This window comes from Plodia interpunctella, chromosome 8 (assembly GCF_027563975.2).
Source record: "Plodia interpunctella isolate USDA-ARS_2022_Savannah chromosome 8, ilPloInte3.2, whole genome shotgun sequence".
Classification (NCBI taxonomy): domain Eukaryota; kingdom Metazoa; phylum Arthropoda; class Insecta; order Lepidoptera; family Pyralidae; genus Plodia; species Plodia interpunctella.
The window spans coordinates 3,999,090-4,020,874 of NC_071301.1; the positions used below are offsets into that span (position 1 = coordinate 3,999,090).

Sequence of the window (21,785 nt, forward strand, 5' to 3'; positions counted from 1 at the left end):
AGTTAATCGATACATCGATAACAGATAACTTTGAGTTCAGACGGACAGCACCGTGCTATGGATAAGATAACATGAAACAATTGTCGCAATTGCAGTGCAATGGGAAAATGCTTTTCTACTTAGTCACGGGATTCTAAGGCTGTGCTCACATTAATTTATTGTGTTCAAATATTTATTTATTATATTTGTGAATTGTAGGTAAAACTGGGTCCCCACGACCCGACGAACAGGCTGTTCCATTCAAAGCTGATTTTTCTAAATTATTAGATATCTTCTGACATTAATTATGAATTACTAGCTGCGCCCCGGGACTTCGCTCCCGTGGGAATTTCGGGATAAAAATTACCCTATGTGTTATTCCACGTTATATTCTACCCGTGTACCAAATTTCATAATAATCGGTCTAGTAGATTTTACGTGAAAGAGTAACAAACACACACATCCTCGCAAATTTTCGCATTTCTAATATTAGTAGGTTGATAAGTCCGTGGCGAAATATAAGAAACATATGTAGCCAGGTACCTTATATATTTTTATAATAACTAGGTACGATTTTTGCTAACATAAAATTTCAACGTACTGAAAAAGTCATTAGAATATTGACTTTTTAAAGCGGCCTGCGTTTAACTTATTCAAAGTGTTTCGAAAGATCCACCCTAATCTGTGAACCCTATGGAAACTCAATATGCAGGTATTATAAGGATTCCGTGCAGTTGAACTTTATCGACCTTAAAAGTGGAACATTTAAGTCCACCTATTGTTAGCTTTTAGAGTTGTGCAATGAAGTTTGAATAAATCAATTTTGATTGGACATGTAATTCAGTGTTATAATTAAGATATTCATATAAGACCGTCTTTGGGGAAAAGTTTTCGGTGAAGTTTGTTGCGCCGCGTCTCTTTATCTGCGCTTTGGAAACGGCGCGGCGGTAGACTTAGTTTAAGTATTTTTTTGACGTCAATAAGCGAAGCATATCAAAATAAATTGAATAAAGAAATAGAATCTTTGAATCCTCCCCCGTAGATTGGGCTAACAACCTGTTACTATATAATCTCAATTCCACGAAGAAGCCCACCATACAGCTCTTGTCTCTGTCTACCCCGTAAGGGTTAAAGACGTGATACTATATCTGGTATGTAATAAAGCGCACTAGAAATAATTAGGACATCACTTTTGGCTTCTTAGAAAAATATTTTTTTATACACTAATGACGATGGACCACACGTCGTGCAACCCTGATAATATAACCCGCTATACATTGGCAATAGCGACGAATTCGGAATCAATATGGACAGCCTAAAGTGCTATAGATTTTAAATAAAATTTATTTGAAAGGTGCAAGAATATGACCGGAGATCATCAGATTTATCTAAAACATGCGAAATATGATTGTGTACGACCAGTCTAGTCAACATTCCATTATTATGTACATATAAACTTTACATGAAGTGTTTGTCGATTGGCGCCTTTGATATGTAACTGTATGGTAGACAAACATGTCGCTCATGTGGCTAGTTTTAGCACTTACAACACGGATTATCCACGCTTCATCGATATTTGAGTCAACGGTTTTATATTACTTTGTAAACCTTTTTTGTAGACAGAGAAAGCCATAGACTTGTCTTATAAATATATTAATAAATGAAATTTTGATGCAAATTTAGTTGTAAAAAAAAACTAATTGTGACAAACCTATTTCGATTTCTTACTTCTTACCTCATGATGAGAGAAGATTACGATACTACTATGATAATTTAAATCCGAAATTTCTTGAAACCATGACATCACTGTCGATGTCACCATTTTAATTACATTTTACCTTAACTTCCGATTTCTTTGAAATATCTAAAAGGAAAACGTGAATAAGTGATTTTTTTGGATAAAACCAAAGGCCGATTTTTATAATGTAACATTGAATATTCTCGGAAAAATAAATATGGATACGTCATCTGGCTATTTATTCTACAATTCAAATTTAATGATACCACCTCCATCTTTATAATTTTTAGATAGCTTCGAGGAAATCCTACCTACATTTAATTTTCCAGACATAATTAATTTTACACAAAAAATATTCAGTAATATTTTAATAGTTCAGCCAATGATATACCGCGTTGCGCAAGTATATTGATTGAATATATAGAAATGCTGTCATTACACAAGAGTCAAAACAGACAATTAATACAAATTTCATTAAGCAGAAGTCTGACACTTCTTTTATTATTTATTTACTTTACACACGTGCCTACGCATTGACAAATACAGACAGGCCTCATCTGTAAAGCAATATATGTCGTATGCCATTAAAAATATAATTCAAAATTGAGTAACTATCAAAAACAAGTATTTTTTCCAGAGTTCGTAGTGCGATCTTGACCCATGAGCTACGAAAGGCGTGATCAAATCAATCACATCATTGCGTCACTAACACAATATTGTTGTAAAAAAACATCAAGAATTTCCGCATTCACAAATTTAAGGATGTCACTTGGAGGTGTTTTTTTGCGTATTTAAACGCTATTTGTATTATTGTCAATACCTGTCTCGATTGGGTCAGGTAATAATATAAATTATTATTTGTTGATTGTTGCACAATAAAATAAATTTAATATTTACGCAAGACTACAAAATATTTATACTCAACGGTGAAATTATCAAGTAAATTTATTTCAATTATTATTTTATATACATATTCCGATAAACACTATCTTTAAGAGTCATTTCAAATATAATTAATCATATAAATATTTAAACTACAAAAGGTGTCCAGTTACTTCAAGTGCAGTTTGAGGAAAATAATGAAGATTTTATGTAAAGATTCTCTTAGATTTCACAATGGATTACATAATAAATCACCCTTTATTTGACTAAATAATACGTTACGTGAGCGGACAGGTCCATAACTTACACTTTGCAGTCAATAAAAGTACACAAATAAAATCTAGCAATATTAAATCATGTGGAATAATGAAGTAATCACCATAACACAATATAAGAGTCACCACAATGCCTATTGTCAAGTGGACGTCGAAAATGTCACCTTAAAATGTTTCCTAACTCCTTGTTATTTAATGCCAGCTCCACACTATCGCCGAACTCAGACACGAATGTGTGAACATTGCGTAGTTAGTATGAGTGTTTTTATTTACTACAATGAAAAACTAGCAATGTATACCGAATTCGCCAAAGATTAGCAAAATAAAATATAACATGTTTTTTTTTATTTTTATTAAAAATATACGCATAATAATTTGGCTTGTTATACGGCATCGCGTACGAAATAGCGCGTTAACTTGGGTCGAATATTTAGATTGTGCATGAAACATAAATTTTCAGAATGGTCGGTTGTCTTCAAGAACTTTGTTGGGGCAGTAAAAGTGGAATGAGACATAAGGCGCCGAGGCCTCGTCCTTTTTATTAGTAAAACGTCTGCCAACTTGGGTTAGGTAAAGTACTGAGATGTCTTCACAAGTTATTTAGTACGTGTTCCCTGATTATAGCTCGTTGTAACTTTACGGCCTGATACGGTTGTTTGGTTACAAGCATCAATAAGTTTCGTGGTTATTTACGGTTTATAGCCGTTTTTTTAAGTTATAGTAACTTGCATCTTGAGTATAATTTTTTAGAGGTCTGTTTAAAAAAATGTGTTGGAGGTGTTGTGAGTACAAGAAAAAAAAACATTAAGTACATACTTAGAAATACATAAAGTTTGTTTTTCTTTATATACTATAATATTATAATTATTGAGATTTACTATAAGCAAAGATAAATTATATTGATACGAGTATGTAAACAAGGCTCGCTATCTGCAATATTCTTTGCACCGTGTATTTATAATAATACTAGTGCTGAATTAAAAAGCGTAACTCTCCTATCACCAAGTACAATCAGGAAGAAAACTGCGTGAAAACATTAATTTACACCAGCCCAAGGTATCCGTCGTATTGTCTATGAAGCAGTATTTTTTGCTGTTGAAAGTTAATAACAAATCCAAGCAAGCTGGTTGAAAGTTGTCGCCATAAATGTCTAGTGTCCCCACATAATGGAGTCGCAAGGTGCTCGCTGCTTAGTATTTTTTTGCGGATCCATTCAAGAATTTCCAACACTAAAGGAGAGAGCGGTGGAAATTCTGCCAAAACAGTAATGACCGTCATTTCTGAGGATTGCTTATTATTTCCATATTTTCTATTATGTCATTAGGGTTTTTAAAATAAAATAAAAATAAAAGCCAAATAAATTTGCGGTGTCGCAGTGGTTTGTGCATTCGTCCTGCCAAAGTGGCAGTTAAGCCGCTAATCCGTATTGGCCCCGCGCGTGTCGGGTATGGCCTTTACTCCATATCTATCCAAGGAATAAAGGTCCTCTTTTGTTCCTTAAAATTATAATCATCAAAATGTCTAGTTACGATTACGATTAAGACAAAGACTAACGTGGAGATCTTTGTTGCTCTTTTTATTCGAAATAATAAATCCGAATAGAAAAATCTTCAAACATTTTCAAGATCTGTACTAAGAAAAAAAAAAGATCGTTAAATATAATTATGTTACATGATATTATTTTATTCCCAAATATTGCAGAATATACCAACCGCCCCCTTAGTACTTATCGTTACAGTAAATAAAGGAAATGGCTGAGAATCAAAAGGTCAGCATTTGTGGAGACGATCAAACGGTCACTCCTCTGAGGTCAAGGCTAAAGAACAAAAACAATGCACTCCACACGGCTTTGTCCTCAAACAAACAGGAAACACAAACTACTAGAATCTATTGAAGTAGGTCAAAATAAATTCAATGAAGATCTACGAGTACGTGACGGAAGCGTTTAGTTCCTGTTTTTTTTTTCTAAACTGGCGTCCTAGTTGCGGTGCGCTATGGAAGGCCTCAACCACACTGCAAGCCTAGCGCGGTTACGACTACGGGTTGTCAGTGTAGACGCAAATTGAGAAAAATGCAGCCGAAACTTTCAACTCGTTTAAACTAGGTTTCTAGGGTGAACCTTTTAAAAAATATATATATTATTAGCCGAAAATGTCGATTTCGGACATAAATCACGATTGACGTGTATTGCAGTTGTAGCAGAACTACAAAAACAGCTATGCCACGCTCGGTAAAGTCTGGTTCAGTCCCTATATAACAGCAACGTTGTATTATATGAAACTACCTGACACGTGTCACACTGGTTGTGATGCATAGATACGCGTGCACGTACACAAACAATTTCATATATTTGGTGTCATTTGTAAGCCCACGTTTAACGCATACGTTCTACGAGTACTTATGCGTTCGGTTTGAACTAGCCTTTATGTCCAGGCAAAGAGTACCTAAATCAAATATAAACACAATATAAAACGAATAAGTTCATTGCTACAATGTTCATACTTTCGGCGATTCTTTTTCCTATACACAGAGAACAATGGGTCATGTTTATGTTTTTTGAAAAAGAAGAAATTGTAAAATCGTGTTAATTTTCATCACGTGTATGGAAGCATTTTTGCCAATATTGATTGTGTGTACTACGTGCCGATTGAGTGAGATATGCGTACGTTTTGGTCGAATAAAGATTCAATGTGAAGGTTAAATATTATTCTTTGTGTAGGTATTTTTCCTACCGTATTTTTATTATGAATTATGAATTATTTTTTATTTTTTGCCGCCTTTTTTATTTGTTTAATTCGATCGTAATTGCGATTATAGTTGTTATATCTAATACTTAAAATATAATATGATAACGTATTTAGTTAAAATAATTTTCTCTTCCAAATTCGGATTCAGTCTACCTTTTGGTATAACAATATTGACTCGATCTCACACAAGATCTCACCAAATTGTGTCTAAGTAATTTAGCCAACATAAGTGTGATCGTGTCGATTTAACAATGACATAATTTTTGAACGTCTAATACTTGCTCGGTAGGTATGCAAAACGCAAATAAAAACACATCTACAAGGTAAGTTAATATTATACGAAACGCGGAATTATAGTCATAATTTTGTAAAATAATATACGGCAATAGTGCCAAAAATGTATTTGTTTGTACATTTTGTGTATTATAAGTACAATTGATGTTACTTTATCATGTTGTAAAACCTAGTGAACATAAAATAATGTGAAGTTCTACATTATATTACATAATTCCATTAACTACTATATTTGACACTTGTTTTTTTTAACAAGAGAAATTCAACAACCTGATAAATTATTTTTATGTATAGTAAACTTTTTTTTATATGAAAGACGTATAAAATAATAGAATGTAATTAACATAACAAACGTTTATTAAAAAGTATCAGATGAAAAAAAATTAGTATATTTAAATTTAAATTTTAAAATGAATGAATTTTCACGAAAACGATTTTCTGATTAGTAATGCTTATATTCAGGACAAATGTTTTTACAAAACTGTCAAAAAGAGTCATTCTTAAAAATAGATATTTCGTTTACACGTTACTTTTAAATGAGCTTGCATGTTAACATTAATTTTATACTCGCAGACTAATTCCATATGAAAACATTTTATTATTATTTTAAATAAATATATTATTTAACATTAGCAATACATTCACGCTTATGGGAAATCAATTTTATAATACCGTAAAAAATTATCTACTCGTATGTTCTTTATATTTTAATTATTGTTCCTATACTTATCTAAATATACAAATCCATAAATCAAAATACTAAAATGTTTGTTAGTATTTCACCGTATTAAGCATATTAAGATTGGTACAAAAGAAATATTATGCTAAACTATTCGTATTTGTCGCGCTAACGAAGGACTGTTAGTAAGCAAAAATGTGTACGGCAAGGTACAAACTGCATTGACCTATTTCGATAAAACCATGCACAGATTACGCACAGTTTGCTAAACATTTATGGCGTTCTTGCCATTTTCAGGGTGACGACTTACTTCTATAGAAAATGAAAATCTTCAAAAGATGACAAGGATTACAAATTACGGGAGAAAATTAGCAAGAATATTTTGCGCTTGAACTTTGTCGAAACAAAGTGCTCTTGGCAAACATTGCACATTTTGCATTGACACCATATAAAATCCCAACAATGTTCTTTTTCAAATAGTAGCTCATAAAATACCTACGTAGGTGAAAACTTTGTAAGGTCACCGACAAAGAATCGTGTGCACACCCGCTCAGCTCACTCACACGAACAAAAAAGTTTAGCTTATAAGTTTATAATCAAGCGAGGTTTTTATCTCGTAGTCGTTGGCCGCACGTCGCGCCGCGCGCATGTCCATACAGCGCTGAAACCTCATAAGTACGCGCGTGAAAACACCTTCGACGTCGAGACATGAAATGAAAAAAAAAAATTATAAAACCCCCAAACGTCAAAGGCGTTTTACAAATAAAAGGTGTTCCATTTTTAAAACCATGCGCCTCCTTCGTTCATTCGGAAAATTATGAAAGTGATGTGGATATATAGGTGTGCGTTTTGAGTTTTCACGGCTTCTTTTTTCCTAGTGACTACAAAAGCATTGTTTGCGTTTAAGCTGCATTGAAGTATACTATATTTTCAGTGTTTTGTTCCTTTGAATGCGGAGTGTTTTGAAAATTTATTACATAAAAGTGGATTGTTCAGTTTTAGTAAAGGAAAAGCGGCAGAGCAATTCAGTTAGATGTGTGTTCAACATAATATACAACGGGACACAACATGACGGCAAAGTTCGGCTATGTAAGTTTATAAGTGTAAGAATATTTTTTCTTTTAAAAAAAAATAAGATACCAATTATATTCCATAAAAAAACAACGACATATATTTTTAAATTTAAATTCTCAACACAAACATTTGCGATCGATATCCTGTTCAAAATATAAATTAATGAAGTTATATCTACATTAATTTCTACGTCTAAGTACAAAGTATTATCTATTGTCTATATTGGTATATTTTGTTATGAATGGAAATTTATATTGTGAAGTATTTAGATATATGATTATATGAAGATAAAATAAGTCTTAAGATATAGTGCTAGTCTCTAGGTACTGATATTGAAGTATTGGACCTGGCTTCACTTGGCTCTAGCGAATTGTGCGACGTCGAACTATTATTGATAATAGAAGAATTTGTTATTTACTATTTTACATTATATTTGTAAAATTTTAGTTTATCAAAAATCAAGCAAATTAATAAAAATAATAGTTTTTATTTTCATCTATGTTTTTGGTATTAGTAAGAATGAATTATTTATTGTACAAAATAAAAGAAAATTGATCGAATTCTCAAGCAGGTTTTTTAATTCTATCACGCGGTCTAACCCCCGGGCAGCAGTTGAATATAAAAGTTATTATTTTACCACAAATAAAATACAGACATATGTATATCTGTGTACTGAACATATAGTTATGTGTTATTAACATATATGACCGATATGATATTTATTACAAAGCAGACAGCAATATGACTACCTAACCAGATATTATCTTGATTATAGATACTTTAAAAATACAAATAATCAATTTATCGCCATTTTTTGGAGATTGTTTTGTTATAAATAGGATACATATAAAGCCTATTTAATGTTAATTGTAGCTGAATGTATTCTATGTCGGTCATCTGTTTCCTTATATGTTTGAGTGAGAAATATTTTTTTTTATTAGATTGACAAATAAAAATACATTAAATAACAAATATTGATCTCTAAAAATAAATTAAAAATTGGGAATTAATTTTGTGGCAATGAATAATCCTGGGATTGCGCATATGAAAATTTTTTTAATAACGCAAATTCTCGGCTTCGCTCAGGTAAAATCATAAAAAAATTACATCTAAACCTTCATCAGGAACCACACTAATTTTTTTTGAAAACCATATAAAAATCCAACTGATAGTTTTTGAGTTTATCACGTACAGACAGACAGAGAGAGGTGGGGCTTCTCTTTATAATATGTTTAAGAAAAGTAGTTTAATAATAGGAATCCGTGGGCGTAGATTTAACGTGGTTTTTCTAGGCACTTACTCCGATCGTAGCGTTCGTAGCTGATAATTGCTGTCGAATACTTACGGAAAGCAGACCATCGGCTCCAATACCGGAATAGCTGAAGAAATAACGGAAAATGCTACCTAAACCTACCTTATCACCGTGCTCTAAGGAATAAATGATCTATCTATCTAAAAATTGTATACACTTGGAGAGATAGCATTTAAAAAAGTCATTTTTCGCATTCTTTTGAAATAGGGATTTAATAAGATTATGAATAAGATTTGATAAATTTTCTATATTCTGATTTAACTTAGCAAATATACGTAAAACATGTAAACATTCCTTCTATATTTAGATCTTTGTAAAGTGGTTATATGTATAGGAAAAGATGAAAATGTTTATTGGTAATAACATTGCGCAAATAGTACCTAGTGCTTATGCCTTTAGCAAATAGACATAATGTGTTGAGCAGTGGGAACTTTCCCAATATCCCTGTGTAGAAATAACATTGTATCTATTTTAGGGATCAAGACCGCGACACTAAATTAGATCCTTTATTAATGGTTCGCCTCATGACAAAAATGCGTGATGTGAATTTATCAAATGTATGTAAGTGTATGTATTGTGTCCTATAGAGACTGCACGAGCCAACGGCCTAACGCGTCCAAAATATTTACGATTAAAAAAAAATGTAATTGGACCCAAATAAAGACTTTTGAATTCGTTTAATTCATATATACATGCTATATTCCTGGCGAAACATGTGAGGTCATACAATATGATGCGTAACATTTATTTGTACATTGTTTCAAGTGAATAAACATTTAATTAATCCATCCAATTTCTAACTTATACATTTTAGTATTTTTAAATAATTATTTTAGTCTTTATGTACCACCCTAGACCTCATATTTGTTTGCGATCCCAGCATATTGAAGTCAAACGTATATACTTAATCGATTCAAAAAAATATGATAAGACTCGTGCAACGTGTCCTTCATACAGGATGTTTCTTGTAACACCTACCCTTTATAACGTTCACTACACTTATTACAAATACCAATTTTATTATAGTATGTGTACATAATATGTACAGTACGAATACAAATTTATATGTTTTGAGAGCTAGTTACTTCTATGTAGAATAAACCTATACAATCGAATGAAGAATAACGCTCACATTTAATTTTATCAAAATTGTTTCTTTCACGTACATAATGTAATTACTTATTTAGTGATAGCATCGAACTTTGATACCGAAAGTTTCAATATAACCAAAAATAGGTATATGATAATCAGCTAATCAGATGGTCGTTAATGATGGTGATTTTAATACGTCGATCGAGCAGAATCGAGACATAATACATAAAAAATTGTTTGACCGACGCATTTAGACGTTATTACTTTATGTTATTGCTTGTATCAAGCAGATATGTCAATAATTCAACCAATAAGCCCACGAGTTTCACAACTCTTTGCTCTGTCTACCCCGTAAGGGATAAAGACGTGATACCGTATGTAAATAAATGTTACCACGAAATTATATTAAATATGTATCCTTATTTGTTTAAATACTAGTGTTTTCCAATGACTGCACATGGCACTAACACATTTAATAAGTTGACATCGCAAGAAAATTAGTTGATTAATTGCTGTTAGTTAAGATTATCGTGTAACCGAAAGAAAACAATATATAGATAATATTGTTGATTAAATTACTTTTAATTTAAATTTATTGATTACTATTATTTTTTATATCACTTAAAAACGATCTGAAACGTAGATAAAATACCGAATAATTAACAAAATAAGTTACTAATTAACTTTTACCTATTAGGTAACTTTCTTATTAAGTAATACTCTGTACTTGCCTTGGTTACAATTTTATCGGTATTCAATTTCGTGACCATTAGGATGTGATTAGCATAAAAAAATCGATAATGCTGCCCATAGTATGAATTATAGTCAAATAAATCTAATATCATGTCTTAATTTCATATGTTTGCATCATAATTTGGTGGTTTGATTTCATAATTCAATAGTAATTTAAATGCTTTTAAATGTCAAAATTAGCTTGGCTCAGACGATTTTGTGATTTACGAAATTAATAGTAATGGTAATAATAATTTAGTTCTTATTTATTATAATAATGCGTGTCATATCTATTGTAATATGTATTGCATAGATTGATTACACGACGATATAATTATCGTCGTGTCGTGTGCTTATGAAGTCTGATCTTACAGTTTTTGCTCCAAACATACTATGAAACTGTGATGATACAGAGTATCGTATTACTTAGAATCTCAATGACAGCTTGATTAACATGTAATTTGTTGTCAGAGACTGGGATTTTATCTTTTATGTCACAGCACAGATCAGTTGAAACTGAAAAAGAATAGAAAAAATCGCTCTGTCTGAAAGAATTAAAGTGGTTTAAGGACAAGGCTGGTGAAGACTAAACAACGAAATGGGTTAAGTTATTTGTAAAACAATTCGTATAGTTTTATATATCCACTATGTAGATCTTCAGTTTAGTGGGTCACTTTTGACTTATGCCCGTTATACACCGTTAAGGATTCGGTATACATTATAATATACATACGGTTTTATCATTGCGGTAAATAGAAGCTCTGTTAAAAAATACGCAATATTCATGCACTCGCGTTGGCATCTGTCTGTGTCCTGCGATAGTGTGTATCCGGCATTGGATTTAACTTTAAGTTGGCTTAAAATGGCTCTTCTGAAATCATAGACCTGTCTGCTTACTCTAATATGACACAAAAGAGATGCAATTATTTTAACTGCTATTGGTTGAGTATCCGTGAAAGTGTGTCTGTGTATTATGTATTAGAAAAACATTTTGATAAAATTCAAGGCTTTAAGTATTACTTTTTGTTTATTCTTCGTACAGAAAATTTAGACGCATGTAAGCAAATATTATCATTATTTTATAAAGTACACACCAGTTCTAGGTTACGTAAAAATTTTCATCCAACTGCGTCAGATATAGACTCTATTTGTAAGTCGGCAAAGGCCAAAATGGAATGAAAATGAGAAACGTATGTGCGATGTTTGTCGTGTTTATATATGCTTACTATGCTAGTCTGGTCAATCAACTATGTTTTGTACAACACAAATAATACTGAAGTGTATTGACGCTTTCCATTTTAAGGAACCTTATGTTACTTAAACTGCAAGTTTATTAAAAAGGGTATTAATGGTGTAAGGGATGATTACATTGGTCTTAAAAATTTATATTTCGATTTTGTTTTATTAAAAAAAATATTTTTATTTCGTTAGGTAATTTGGAACAAATTGAACGAGAAAAACGAAATACGAAAATCTATCTTGTTTGGAAAAATACATTTCAATAAATATCTTTCATATTCAAGCACACAATATCGAAATTACTCATTTCTAATATCGTATTAAGATATCTACGCATTGTAGTTGTTTTCGTTTACATTAAAATATTTTTTTTTCTTTCCAGGTTACCACAGCTTGCCGTCTCTGCAAAGATATTGTGCCTCCTGATGGTAAGTATTATAAATTTAATTATTATTTAAAAAAAAAAATTCTTTCCACGTGTCAATAAAATCTTCTTAAGGTCAAATCTTTTTACGATCTGTTATTATTTATATCTATACTAATGTTATCATTTATCAGAGCGAGAAAAAAATCAAATAGTAACATCCCAACGTCAGAACGTTAATTAACTTTTTATTATCCTTCTGATAACATTATGAGACTTCATGACTGGTTTTTTTCAGTTATATTGATCTTGGAATCGCTTGTATTTATATTAAAATTCTACTAAATTTCTACCAGATGTGATGACGTCAACAACTATGAAGGGGGATTCATAAATTTTTAATTTATTTATTATTATTAAGTGAAAACAATTGATGCTGCCTCGCCCAGTCAACTCAGTGAGTTGGTTCGCCCAGTCTGTTATATTTTGTGATATGAATAAATTTGAAAACATGGTTCGAACTGATGCAAAAAAAGAAGTCTTACTTTATGTTACGTGCAAACTAACGTTAAAAAGGCTTTCTATAAAATCGAGTGAAGAACCTTATCGTCTAACGATAATGTTTATATGTTTTCGAATCATCCTTATTTTAATGGAGTCATTACCGTAATATTATGACACTCGTAAACTTACATGGTTAGTAAAATTCGTATTTTAGTACAAATAGTTTTTATCTAGAAGTGCCGCTGAATAATAAAATGACTATTTATTAATAGAGTAGTTACTTTCGAGTTGGTACTGGGCTGTAAAACATACCTGTATCGTATTATCTTTTAATGCATTTAATAATTGAAAGAAGATTTTTCACACGTATAAATTAAATGTGAAATGTTATTAAAATTTTCATGTACTATCAAGTACCTAGTAATAATTTATAGGAATTTGTTTTATCCTACTTCTTAATAATATTATGTACGCGAAAATATTGATATTTGTTTCTTATTACATCAATGAGAAGCTGAATTTGATAAACGTTCCCAAAAGTAGAGCAGCACGTGGGTATTTATGATGTGTGGCCCTTTGATATTGACCAAAAAATAAAATACGATGATAGGTAACAACGGTATTCCTAATGAGGGTTAAAATCAGGTCAAAGACTTGTCGTAATAATAGTAAGATTCAAGATTATGTACTTACCTAGTACTTAACAAATACATAATGATCAGACGATCCAATGTCATTTTAAAATATACTTTTACAAAATATAAATATCGAATTGATATAATTTTACATAATCTTTAATTTCATGTATTTATAAAGGACATTTAGTACAAAAACTGAGCGCTGCTACTTCTATAAATAAATAACCAATACTTAAAATATTACTTCAGATTAAGTTTGTGTTATAATAAAATGGGATGCAATAAAAAATGTGACAAAATGTCGGCAGCCGCGGCCGCCGTCGCGATTATCGTTACGAGACAAGTCATTTAGCACTTTTTGCGAACTATGCCACACAAGTGCACCTGTAATATGTCAATAAAGATTAATTTAAAGTTACATTTTTTTATAGTGCGGTTGTTTACAAAAAAAAAAACAATTGAAATACATTACTTAATAAACATAAAATAAATTTTATTAGGATCTTTTTAACAAATAAATGGACAGAAGAAAGACAATGGTATCTAATACCATTTATAGCAAAACTAGCGACTCGTCCCGCCTTCTCTCGGGTAAAAATATAATAAATTATACACCTCAACCTATCTCAGGGATAGGCCTATAATAGTATCTATTGGTGAAATCTGCATAAAAATTCGTGCACAGTAGTTGTTGAGTTTATCGCGACGGACAGACAGACAGACGCGGCAGAGGACTTATTTTTATAACATGTTTGGGTGTAAGGAAGAAAGGCAAGCAATATAAAACTAGTCCGTACCGTCATTATGTGGGTTAAATAAAGTCGACCACGTGGGTTTCGCGAAAAAAGTAGACGATTTTAAAAAATGTCTAGAACTAATCTAATTAACCACGTTATCAGTGGACAGTTATCTCCCGCGTGTGTGGCCAGCCTAATCCGCCGAAGGTGTAGATAAGGCGGCTATTGGACGCCAAGATCGCAGCAAAATTAGGCTATCTGAGAGTGACATAATTATTATTATTACGAGGAAGTTGATACGTCGTATTGCTGTATTGATATTGTTTATGCGTGTTGTCTTTATCTGTATTGTTTGTATATTTTTTAAAGGATTTATGCCATTCTATCAATTTATCAATTTGAAAATTCTTTTTATCAATTTTCTACATTATAGGAAACGACACAGATTATCCTATATAATATGTAGAAAATGGTACACCTTTTGTAATCAAAATAGAATAATCTTTTGGAGGCTAAATAATCGAACGCAATCTAAAATACATTGATAATATCAAAGTCATTATTTAATCTTATTGAAAAAGTAATTAACCGATACAAATACATTATCGAGTTCCATAACATTTGAATATAATCAACAATAAATTAATAGTTTAAAAAACACTTGAAAAACACGCTTTCATATGTGCACGGAAAAGCCAAATATATCACGACTATGTACGATACGCCATCATGGAACGCCAGTGCCTATCATCCGGCTTCACTTATTTAATTTTAGTTTACATTCGTAACTTTATCTATTCCATCATCATCTAATAGGGAATGAATTACATCGGTTATTTCCATTCAAAAAATTAAACTGATGACTGATAAATAAAAAAATGTGCGTATCAGATGAAAACTCTAGTCAATATTATGATATGGATGAAGTGTTTGAACAGTTATCAAATTCTGCTGGTACTTCATACTGATTACAGTGTTACAAAATCGTATAAGCTGTCGGCATACTTACCCAAATTTAATATCGTAATTGAATCGATAGCGGCGCTCAAGTGGCGTGAAAATTTCCGATACGGTACACATGCGTTTGATATTGTTGTAGCTGCTGGGTTATGAAGGGCAAGGGCTAGTAAACGGTGGATAGATTTTCTTCGAAATCCCTTAATGTGTGTGGTTGTGCCGATGGTGTCGGCATAGGATCTTGTGTGTTGCTCGTCCTCTGGGCGCTAAGTTGCGCGATTTTAGCATAACTCAAGCAAAAACCTTGAGTTCTAGTAACTATTGAGACTAGAGAACATTTTCGTTTCTGGTAACGACCTCTTTATCACAATAACTTATTTTAATTGTAATCAGAATCATTCTTACGGCCACAAAATAAATAATGAAGAAAATCTTTATTTTCTTGATTATTTAATTGTTTTTGACCAAACTGTTATCATCATTATCAAATTGAAAACCAAGGCTCTTGTCGGTGGAGTTCTTTCCATTGCGTGTTGCAGTTGTTTCTGAGTATTAGTAATATTCAATAAGGTGACACTTTTGCTCGCTATTCCATAAATAATCCTTATATATTGTGAAAAGAAGTCCCATGTCGCGTCTGTCTGTATTAACGTGATGAACTCAAAAACTACCGGATGGATTTTTGTCCAGTTTCATCCTGTAATTCCTGATGGAAGTTTAGTTGTATTATTTATTGTGGTTTTGCCCGCGCGAAGCCAGGACGGTCCGCTAGTATACAATATAGTACATACCTGTATACTGTTGTAAAGGGACTGGGTAGTAGTGAGCCATGCAGTGATGTGTCAATAATGCGTGGTGGATTCAACGAGATAAGCTAATGACACGAAGAGCGCTGACCTCCGAATGAGAGATAATGGCAAACTTGGTAAATATACGAAAAAAAGACAAAAGAAACCAATATTGCACATATTGTTGATAATTAATGTGTTTACTGAAACAGACAGGATAAAAAATATTGTCTACATCTGGGTCTACTATTCACTGGTCTGACATTTAAAGAAGACTGTGCGAAGTGGCGAAGATAAACTACTTTTTCTTAAAACAGGCTTTGGCTCCGACGTTTCATGGTGGAGAAAGTAACTGAGAAATCGTTTAGATAAGAGTGAGAGAACAAATATATAGTTATATAGAAAAATGTTTAAAACTATTTAAAACAAAGGTTACGAAATGGCGTGTCTATATTAATACCGCATGAGTGTCATGACTTTTGTGATATTTCTGTAATGAAGCTATTAATGACAAGTATTAAAATGTTAATAAAATATTGCTCTAAAAATGCAACATTTAGAGCATCGAAATCATTATGTTCTATATAATCTTATTCTTTCAAGTTCAATGAAGTTTAGTTTTTTAAATAATTATTAAGTACTGAAGTAACCCTTTCTTTATTTTCGCCTGTCTGATTGGTGTAGCTTGTTTTTAATAAGTAAGTAATATCATTATATCTTCTTATTATTGTATGAGCAAACCTTTATCTAATTAATGTGTCATTGATATTACAACCTGATCAAGGATGAGGAGACAAGGTATAAATAAATAATATGAACAAGATGAGTTTAATCATATGCTAGAACTAATTGAGATAACGTTTGAGATTCAAAATAAATACAGTAAGTTATAAATACTGTTTATATTACTCACGCTACGTGACTTGTCATGAGAATTTGCATATTTTACCACTTCATTTAAATCCAATGCACTTTACACTCAAAAATATGAAAAAGAATGCACATTAGCATAATTAAGTAGATTTCGTAAACGCTATCTCATTTAGTGTATCACTTGTTTTGACATGCAATAATATTTATCAAGTTTTATATTATCTTTATTGTGTATTACGAAACATGTGACGTGCCGAATGCTTCCTATGGAGACTTTATGATAATGGAAATTATTATTATAAAAACAATGAAAGAGAATGAGTTCCTGACGCTACGAAATAAAAGTAAATTCAATAATCTCACATCGATAAGCAAAGTAATAGTATTGTTTACGAAAAAGTTGTCGTGAAATGCAATATGGCTGAATAGTGACCGCGACGCGGTAGCCTATGCTTTCCCACCTGAATATGACACCGTCCGCCCAGCTGCAGAAGGTCGTACGACAATCACAGATAAAGAAGAAAAATAAACTTTTGTTTACAACTATATAGGATTTAAAATTGACTACACGGTGAGTGCCCGAACCCTCAGTCTGACGGATTACCTGAGCACGGCTGACCCATTAAAACGATCGATTGTTTCCTTATTGTGGTGCTTGTTCTAACAATTATTACAAAATCCAATATGATTGAAACAGTTTTCCTTCAAGATTATGTTGCGATCATTACGGAAAAAATCTTTTAAGATTCCGTCAGCCGTCGACTAATGAATCTGTAAGCTTATTTAATCTACAGGACATAACAATTTTACATGTATTAAGGTTAATGAACAAATGTACAGTCGTGAAGTTCGAAGGGTCAGTGTAGTTAGGGTGTTGATCAATATCTGCGTAATGAGGTGTCGGTATACAACTGGCGCCATTAAAACCCGGTGAAAGTGCGGTAATAGAATAAGGAAACTAATTTAAAGTATTCAACACCGTCGACCGGCGATAGAATTTCACTGATATAGACCACACAACAGCTATATTAAAGATTGTGGCATTTGTGATGTCACTGATTGTTCGAGGGAACTATTGCGTGCTGTAATTGATCTCTGCATAGCAATCGAACTAAGAACTGAAAGTTATAGATAGTTTGTCAATTTTATGATTAATAGGAAATCAATCGTTTCCATTTTTCTCGAAAACCGTTAAGATCTTTATCTTTGGCTCATAACTTCTTCATAACAATCTTATATTTGGAATACTTTTCCTCAACTTTTAGTAAGGGAAGTGTCATCATAAAATCATGTGATGAATTTGACTCACATTGACCTACATGAGGTTATATCCTGGTCTTTGTATTCATATGTGTTATTTTGTATATAACTATAATAAATTATTCCATAAAATTTATTACTTGTATCTTTTTCTTAGAAGCTTTCAATGATCTTTGATATGTATTATTTTAACGTTATCAATCAAACAAAGCTATAAAATACCCCAGAACAGTGCAAATAATTTCATTCAACTTTACGTTTTTCATTTTATAAATAACAGATTCTGTTTCTGTGATTGATAGGTTGTTTATTTAAACAGTTATTTGTATTTCATTGAAATGTTCACACACAATACATGCTTGTAACTAGACCTTTTTACAAAAATACACTTTTAACAAATTTTCTTTTCCATTCTTTCTTTCAGTAGAATTTATTTGGGTAAATAAATTCTACTAATACAAATGAATTTTTACGTACTTATGATCAAATATGATCGTGTAGTTAAGTTTAAGTTTAGTTAAAAATGTGAAAGTGATTGTATTGTACAGGTTTGTTTACCTCTCCAAGCATTATTAACTTTTTAAAAAATCTTAAAATTTAGCATACCTAGTTTAGTTAGCAGTACTAAGAAGGTTATATATAATTATATACACATAAATTTCAACCCACGAAATAGAACTAAAACGACGATAAAAGCCCACGGGAGCGCAAATAGGAAAACATCAGGTTTAGTTATTGTTATTTCCGACCTTGAAGAAACCCTTTTTCTTAATTACACTTAACAAATGAACAATAAGATTTAGACAGATGCTGAAATAATATTTTATTTAAAAATTCATAATTAAACAATAAATTTGCAGACGCCTTTGTTGCACCACGCTCATTCAGTTTAGTGTTGTCTTTATAGTTATTTTATAGTTAAATACTTCGTTTATTGTTGCGTTAGTCCTGTCATCATTATCAGGCTGTTTTGCCGTGGGTAGCCTTGGCTCCGATAAGTAATTTTTTTTAAGCATGTATGTTTAACTAGCTATGACTCGGCCTATCTTTTTATGGGAATATCTAGATATATATTTTATTCAACCTGAGTACCAAATTTTATCAAAACGTATCCTCATAAATTTTCGCATTTAATAATATTATTTGAATTGTTCGTATGAAGTAAAATGATAATATATGCGGCGATAGAAAATAAAAGAAATATATCCGGCTTTCAGGTGGTGATCTGCGGTGCGGTGCCATCGATGGTCCGGTCGGTCCGCCTCTACAGCCAGTGTTCGCACCTCTACGTCAACGTGTACCCAAACGGCACTGTCATGGCTCGCTCCGGTGGAAACGAACAGCGTAAGTACACAATTACTTCTCGCTTTACTATCAATAGTCAATCAATCTATCAATATGGGTACAGAGGCAGGAGCACTGGTTGTAGAAGTCGCCTCTACAAACGACGCTGTCATAGCTTGCTCCGGTAGAAACGAACAGCGTAAGTGCAACATTACCTCTCGCTTTACTATTGATGGTCCAGTCGGTCCGCCTCTACGTCCAGTGTTCACACCTCTACGTCAACGTGAACCCAAATGGCACTATAAGTAGTTTTTAATAGACCTTGAAAGATATTCAACGAATTTCAAATCAATCGTGTCAAATTAATTCAACAGAAATCATCTTAATTTAATTCTCTCTTAAATTGATGAGCATTTATTTTGTGTCAATCAATACCTAAGCCACAGTTTTAGCACGACCTTTTAAGGGATTTTCAATTACAATATCCTAATTTCGGAGCTTCAATTATGTTTTCAGTCCTCTTTCTGCGTAACTGTCATAATTCACAACAACATTGGTAGTACAGAACCACTTACAACCATAGTACCACATACCATACAGTAATCGCTAGTAGCTGAACGTGAGAAAATATAGGAATATGTCAATACTTGAAAGGTCAATGCCCAGCAACAGGTAGGTTGACGCGGGAACAAGGCTACTTGTACTTAGAGACGAACCTTCGCAAGGGTTCTACATAAGTTAGTTTCCAATTATCAAGGAAATGTTTCTTTTATCCGTTATCTTCAGCACCCGATTTGGATTGGTAAAGATTTATTTAAATTAAAATAATAAAAAATGCGCTAAAGATAGTTTATTGCTCAAATCATCCTCGAAATCGTTGCGTAATAATATAATTTTATTTAATTAATGCAGAATTAAAGTCTAAAATCATGTCTTTAGATGACTTGAATAAAATTCGATACAAGTATTAGCGATAATGTATTCGAAAAGAAAGACTATTTTTTAAAATTATTTTGCACACTGGAAACACGTGTATTGCACTTACGCGATAGTAAATGATATGTGATTTTAAATAAAATGCATTACATGCGTTATTTTTAATAAAATCCGAACTTTACAAGAATCACCGCATTTTATCAATGTCTGTTTACCTCAGGGATAGGCAGAGACTCGGAAAAAACACAACTTCACGTGATCATTACCACGGACATTATAATGAAATTAGTACCGGATTGGTGCATTAACATGATTGATCGCGCAAATAAAACGTATTGAGAGTGTGGTATGCTTTAGTGAAATTATCAACGTTTTAGATGAGAGAATCTCTTATTTTTTTATTCCTCCATTCGGGGCTATGGCGCTACGAAGCCCGGGGTCAGCGTAAAAAACAAACTTATTTTTTTAAACATTCGGCTGTGATTTTACAACCGGCTGTCTGCCTGTCGTCAAGCCTTTTTGAGAATATATTTGCCTATTAGCTGCCAAAGCTAGTTCCTTAGTCACTTACATCCACACGGGTGAATATAGATTGGTCCTATTATAGGGCGGAACCACATGCCACAAGGTGAGAGCATTCAATAAATATTTGATCAAAAAATACAATTGACAATAAATAATTTCAGTAATATTAGAGTAATTTAATTAATATCGTCTTCGTAATTTACATCGTCTAATGTTCGAGACATCGTATAGTATCAATGAGAAAAGAATACTTAGGTGTTTCGAGTCGTACAGACGATTTATGTATTTCCATATTCATAATACTGATTATGAAAATGAAACTAATGCTGTTTAGATAAGAAACTGGTTTGCCAAAAAATCTATATAGCTAACGAGTCCTGAACGACATTCAATTTATGTCAACTTAGAGTGGTATGTACAATAACACCGGCATGCGACCAAACACAGATAATACTCAGATAGTGTCTGTCAACTGCTTTATTTTTATTTGACAGTGCACGCGGTGGTGTAGTTAAGACCCGGTTAGGCCCCTTGTGCAAAAAATATCTGGGACCCCAAGTAACCTGCTTCTGATTTGTATTCATAAAATGATGAGTATGTACCAATAAACCCTTATGGAAAAATAACTAAGCTGTTTAAGTTTAGTTAGCTTTTGCTTGTGGTTTCGGCCGCGTCAATTTCCCATGAAAACAGTAAGTTTTTTTGAGACGAAATATAATGTAAGTAAGTATTATATTCTTTCTATATATAAAAAAAAATCGCAACTTTATTGTATAGTACAATTTAAGATCATTGGTTGAAAATATAATGGCAAAGCGTGAAATGGGAATAAACTACGATAGGACGACGCGCGTGCGACCAATTTCGTTGGTTAAA

General features: G+C 32.2%; 1 protein-coding gene across 5 annotated transcripts in view; it reads left to right on the forward strand.

The window, feature by feature from the left end:
* Positions 1 to 21,785, forward strand: part of LOC128671858 (uncharacterized) — a 97,573-nt gene that overhangs the window by 60,364 nt on the left and 15,424 nt on the right. For 2 of the 5 annotated variants that reach the window (XM_053748668.2, XM_053748667.2), the window contains exons 3-4: positions 12,426 to 12,471; positions 19,382 to 19,508. In XM_053748668.2, coding sequence (XP_053604643.1) covers positions 12,426 to 12,471; positions 19,382 to 19,508 — 173 coding nt within the window. Of the gene's footprint in view, positions 1 to 5,536; positions 5,590 to 7,203; positions 7,698 to 12,425; positions 12,472 to 19,381; positions 19,509 to 21,785 lie in introns of those variants that run through there. The other 3 variants (XM_053748670.2, XM_053748672.1, XM_053748669.1) reach the window with 3 other exon arrangements.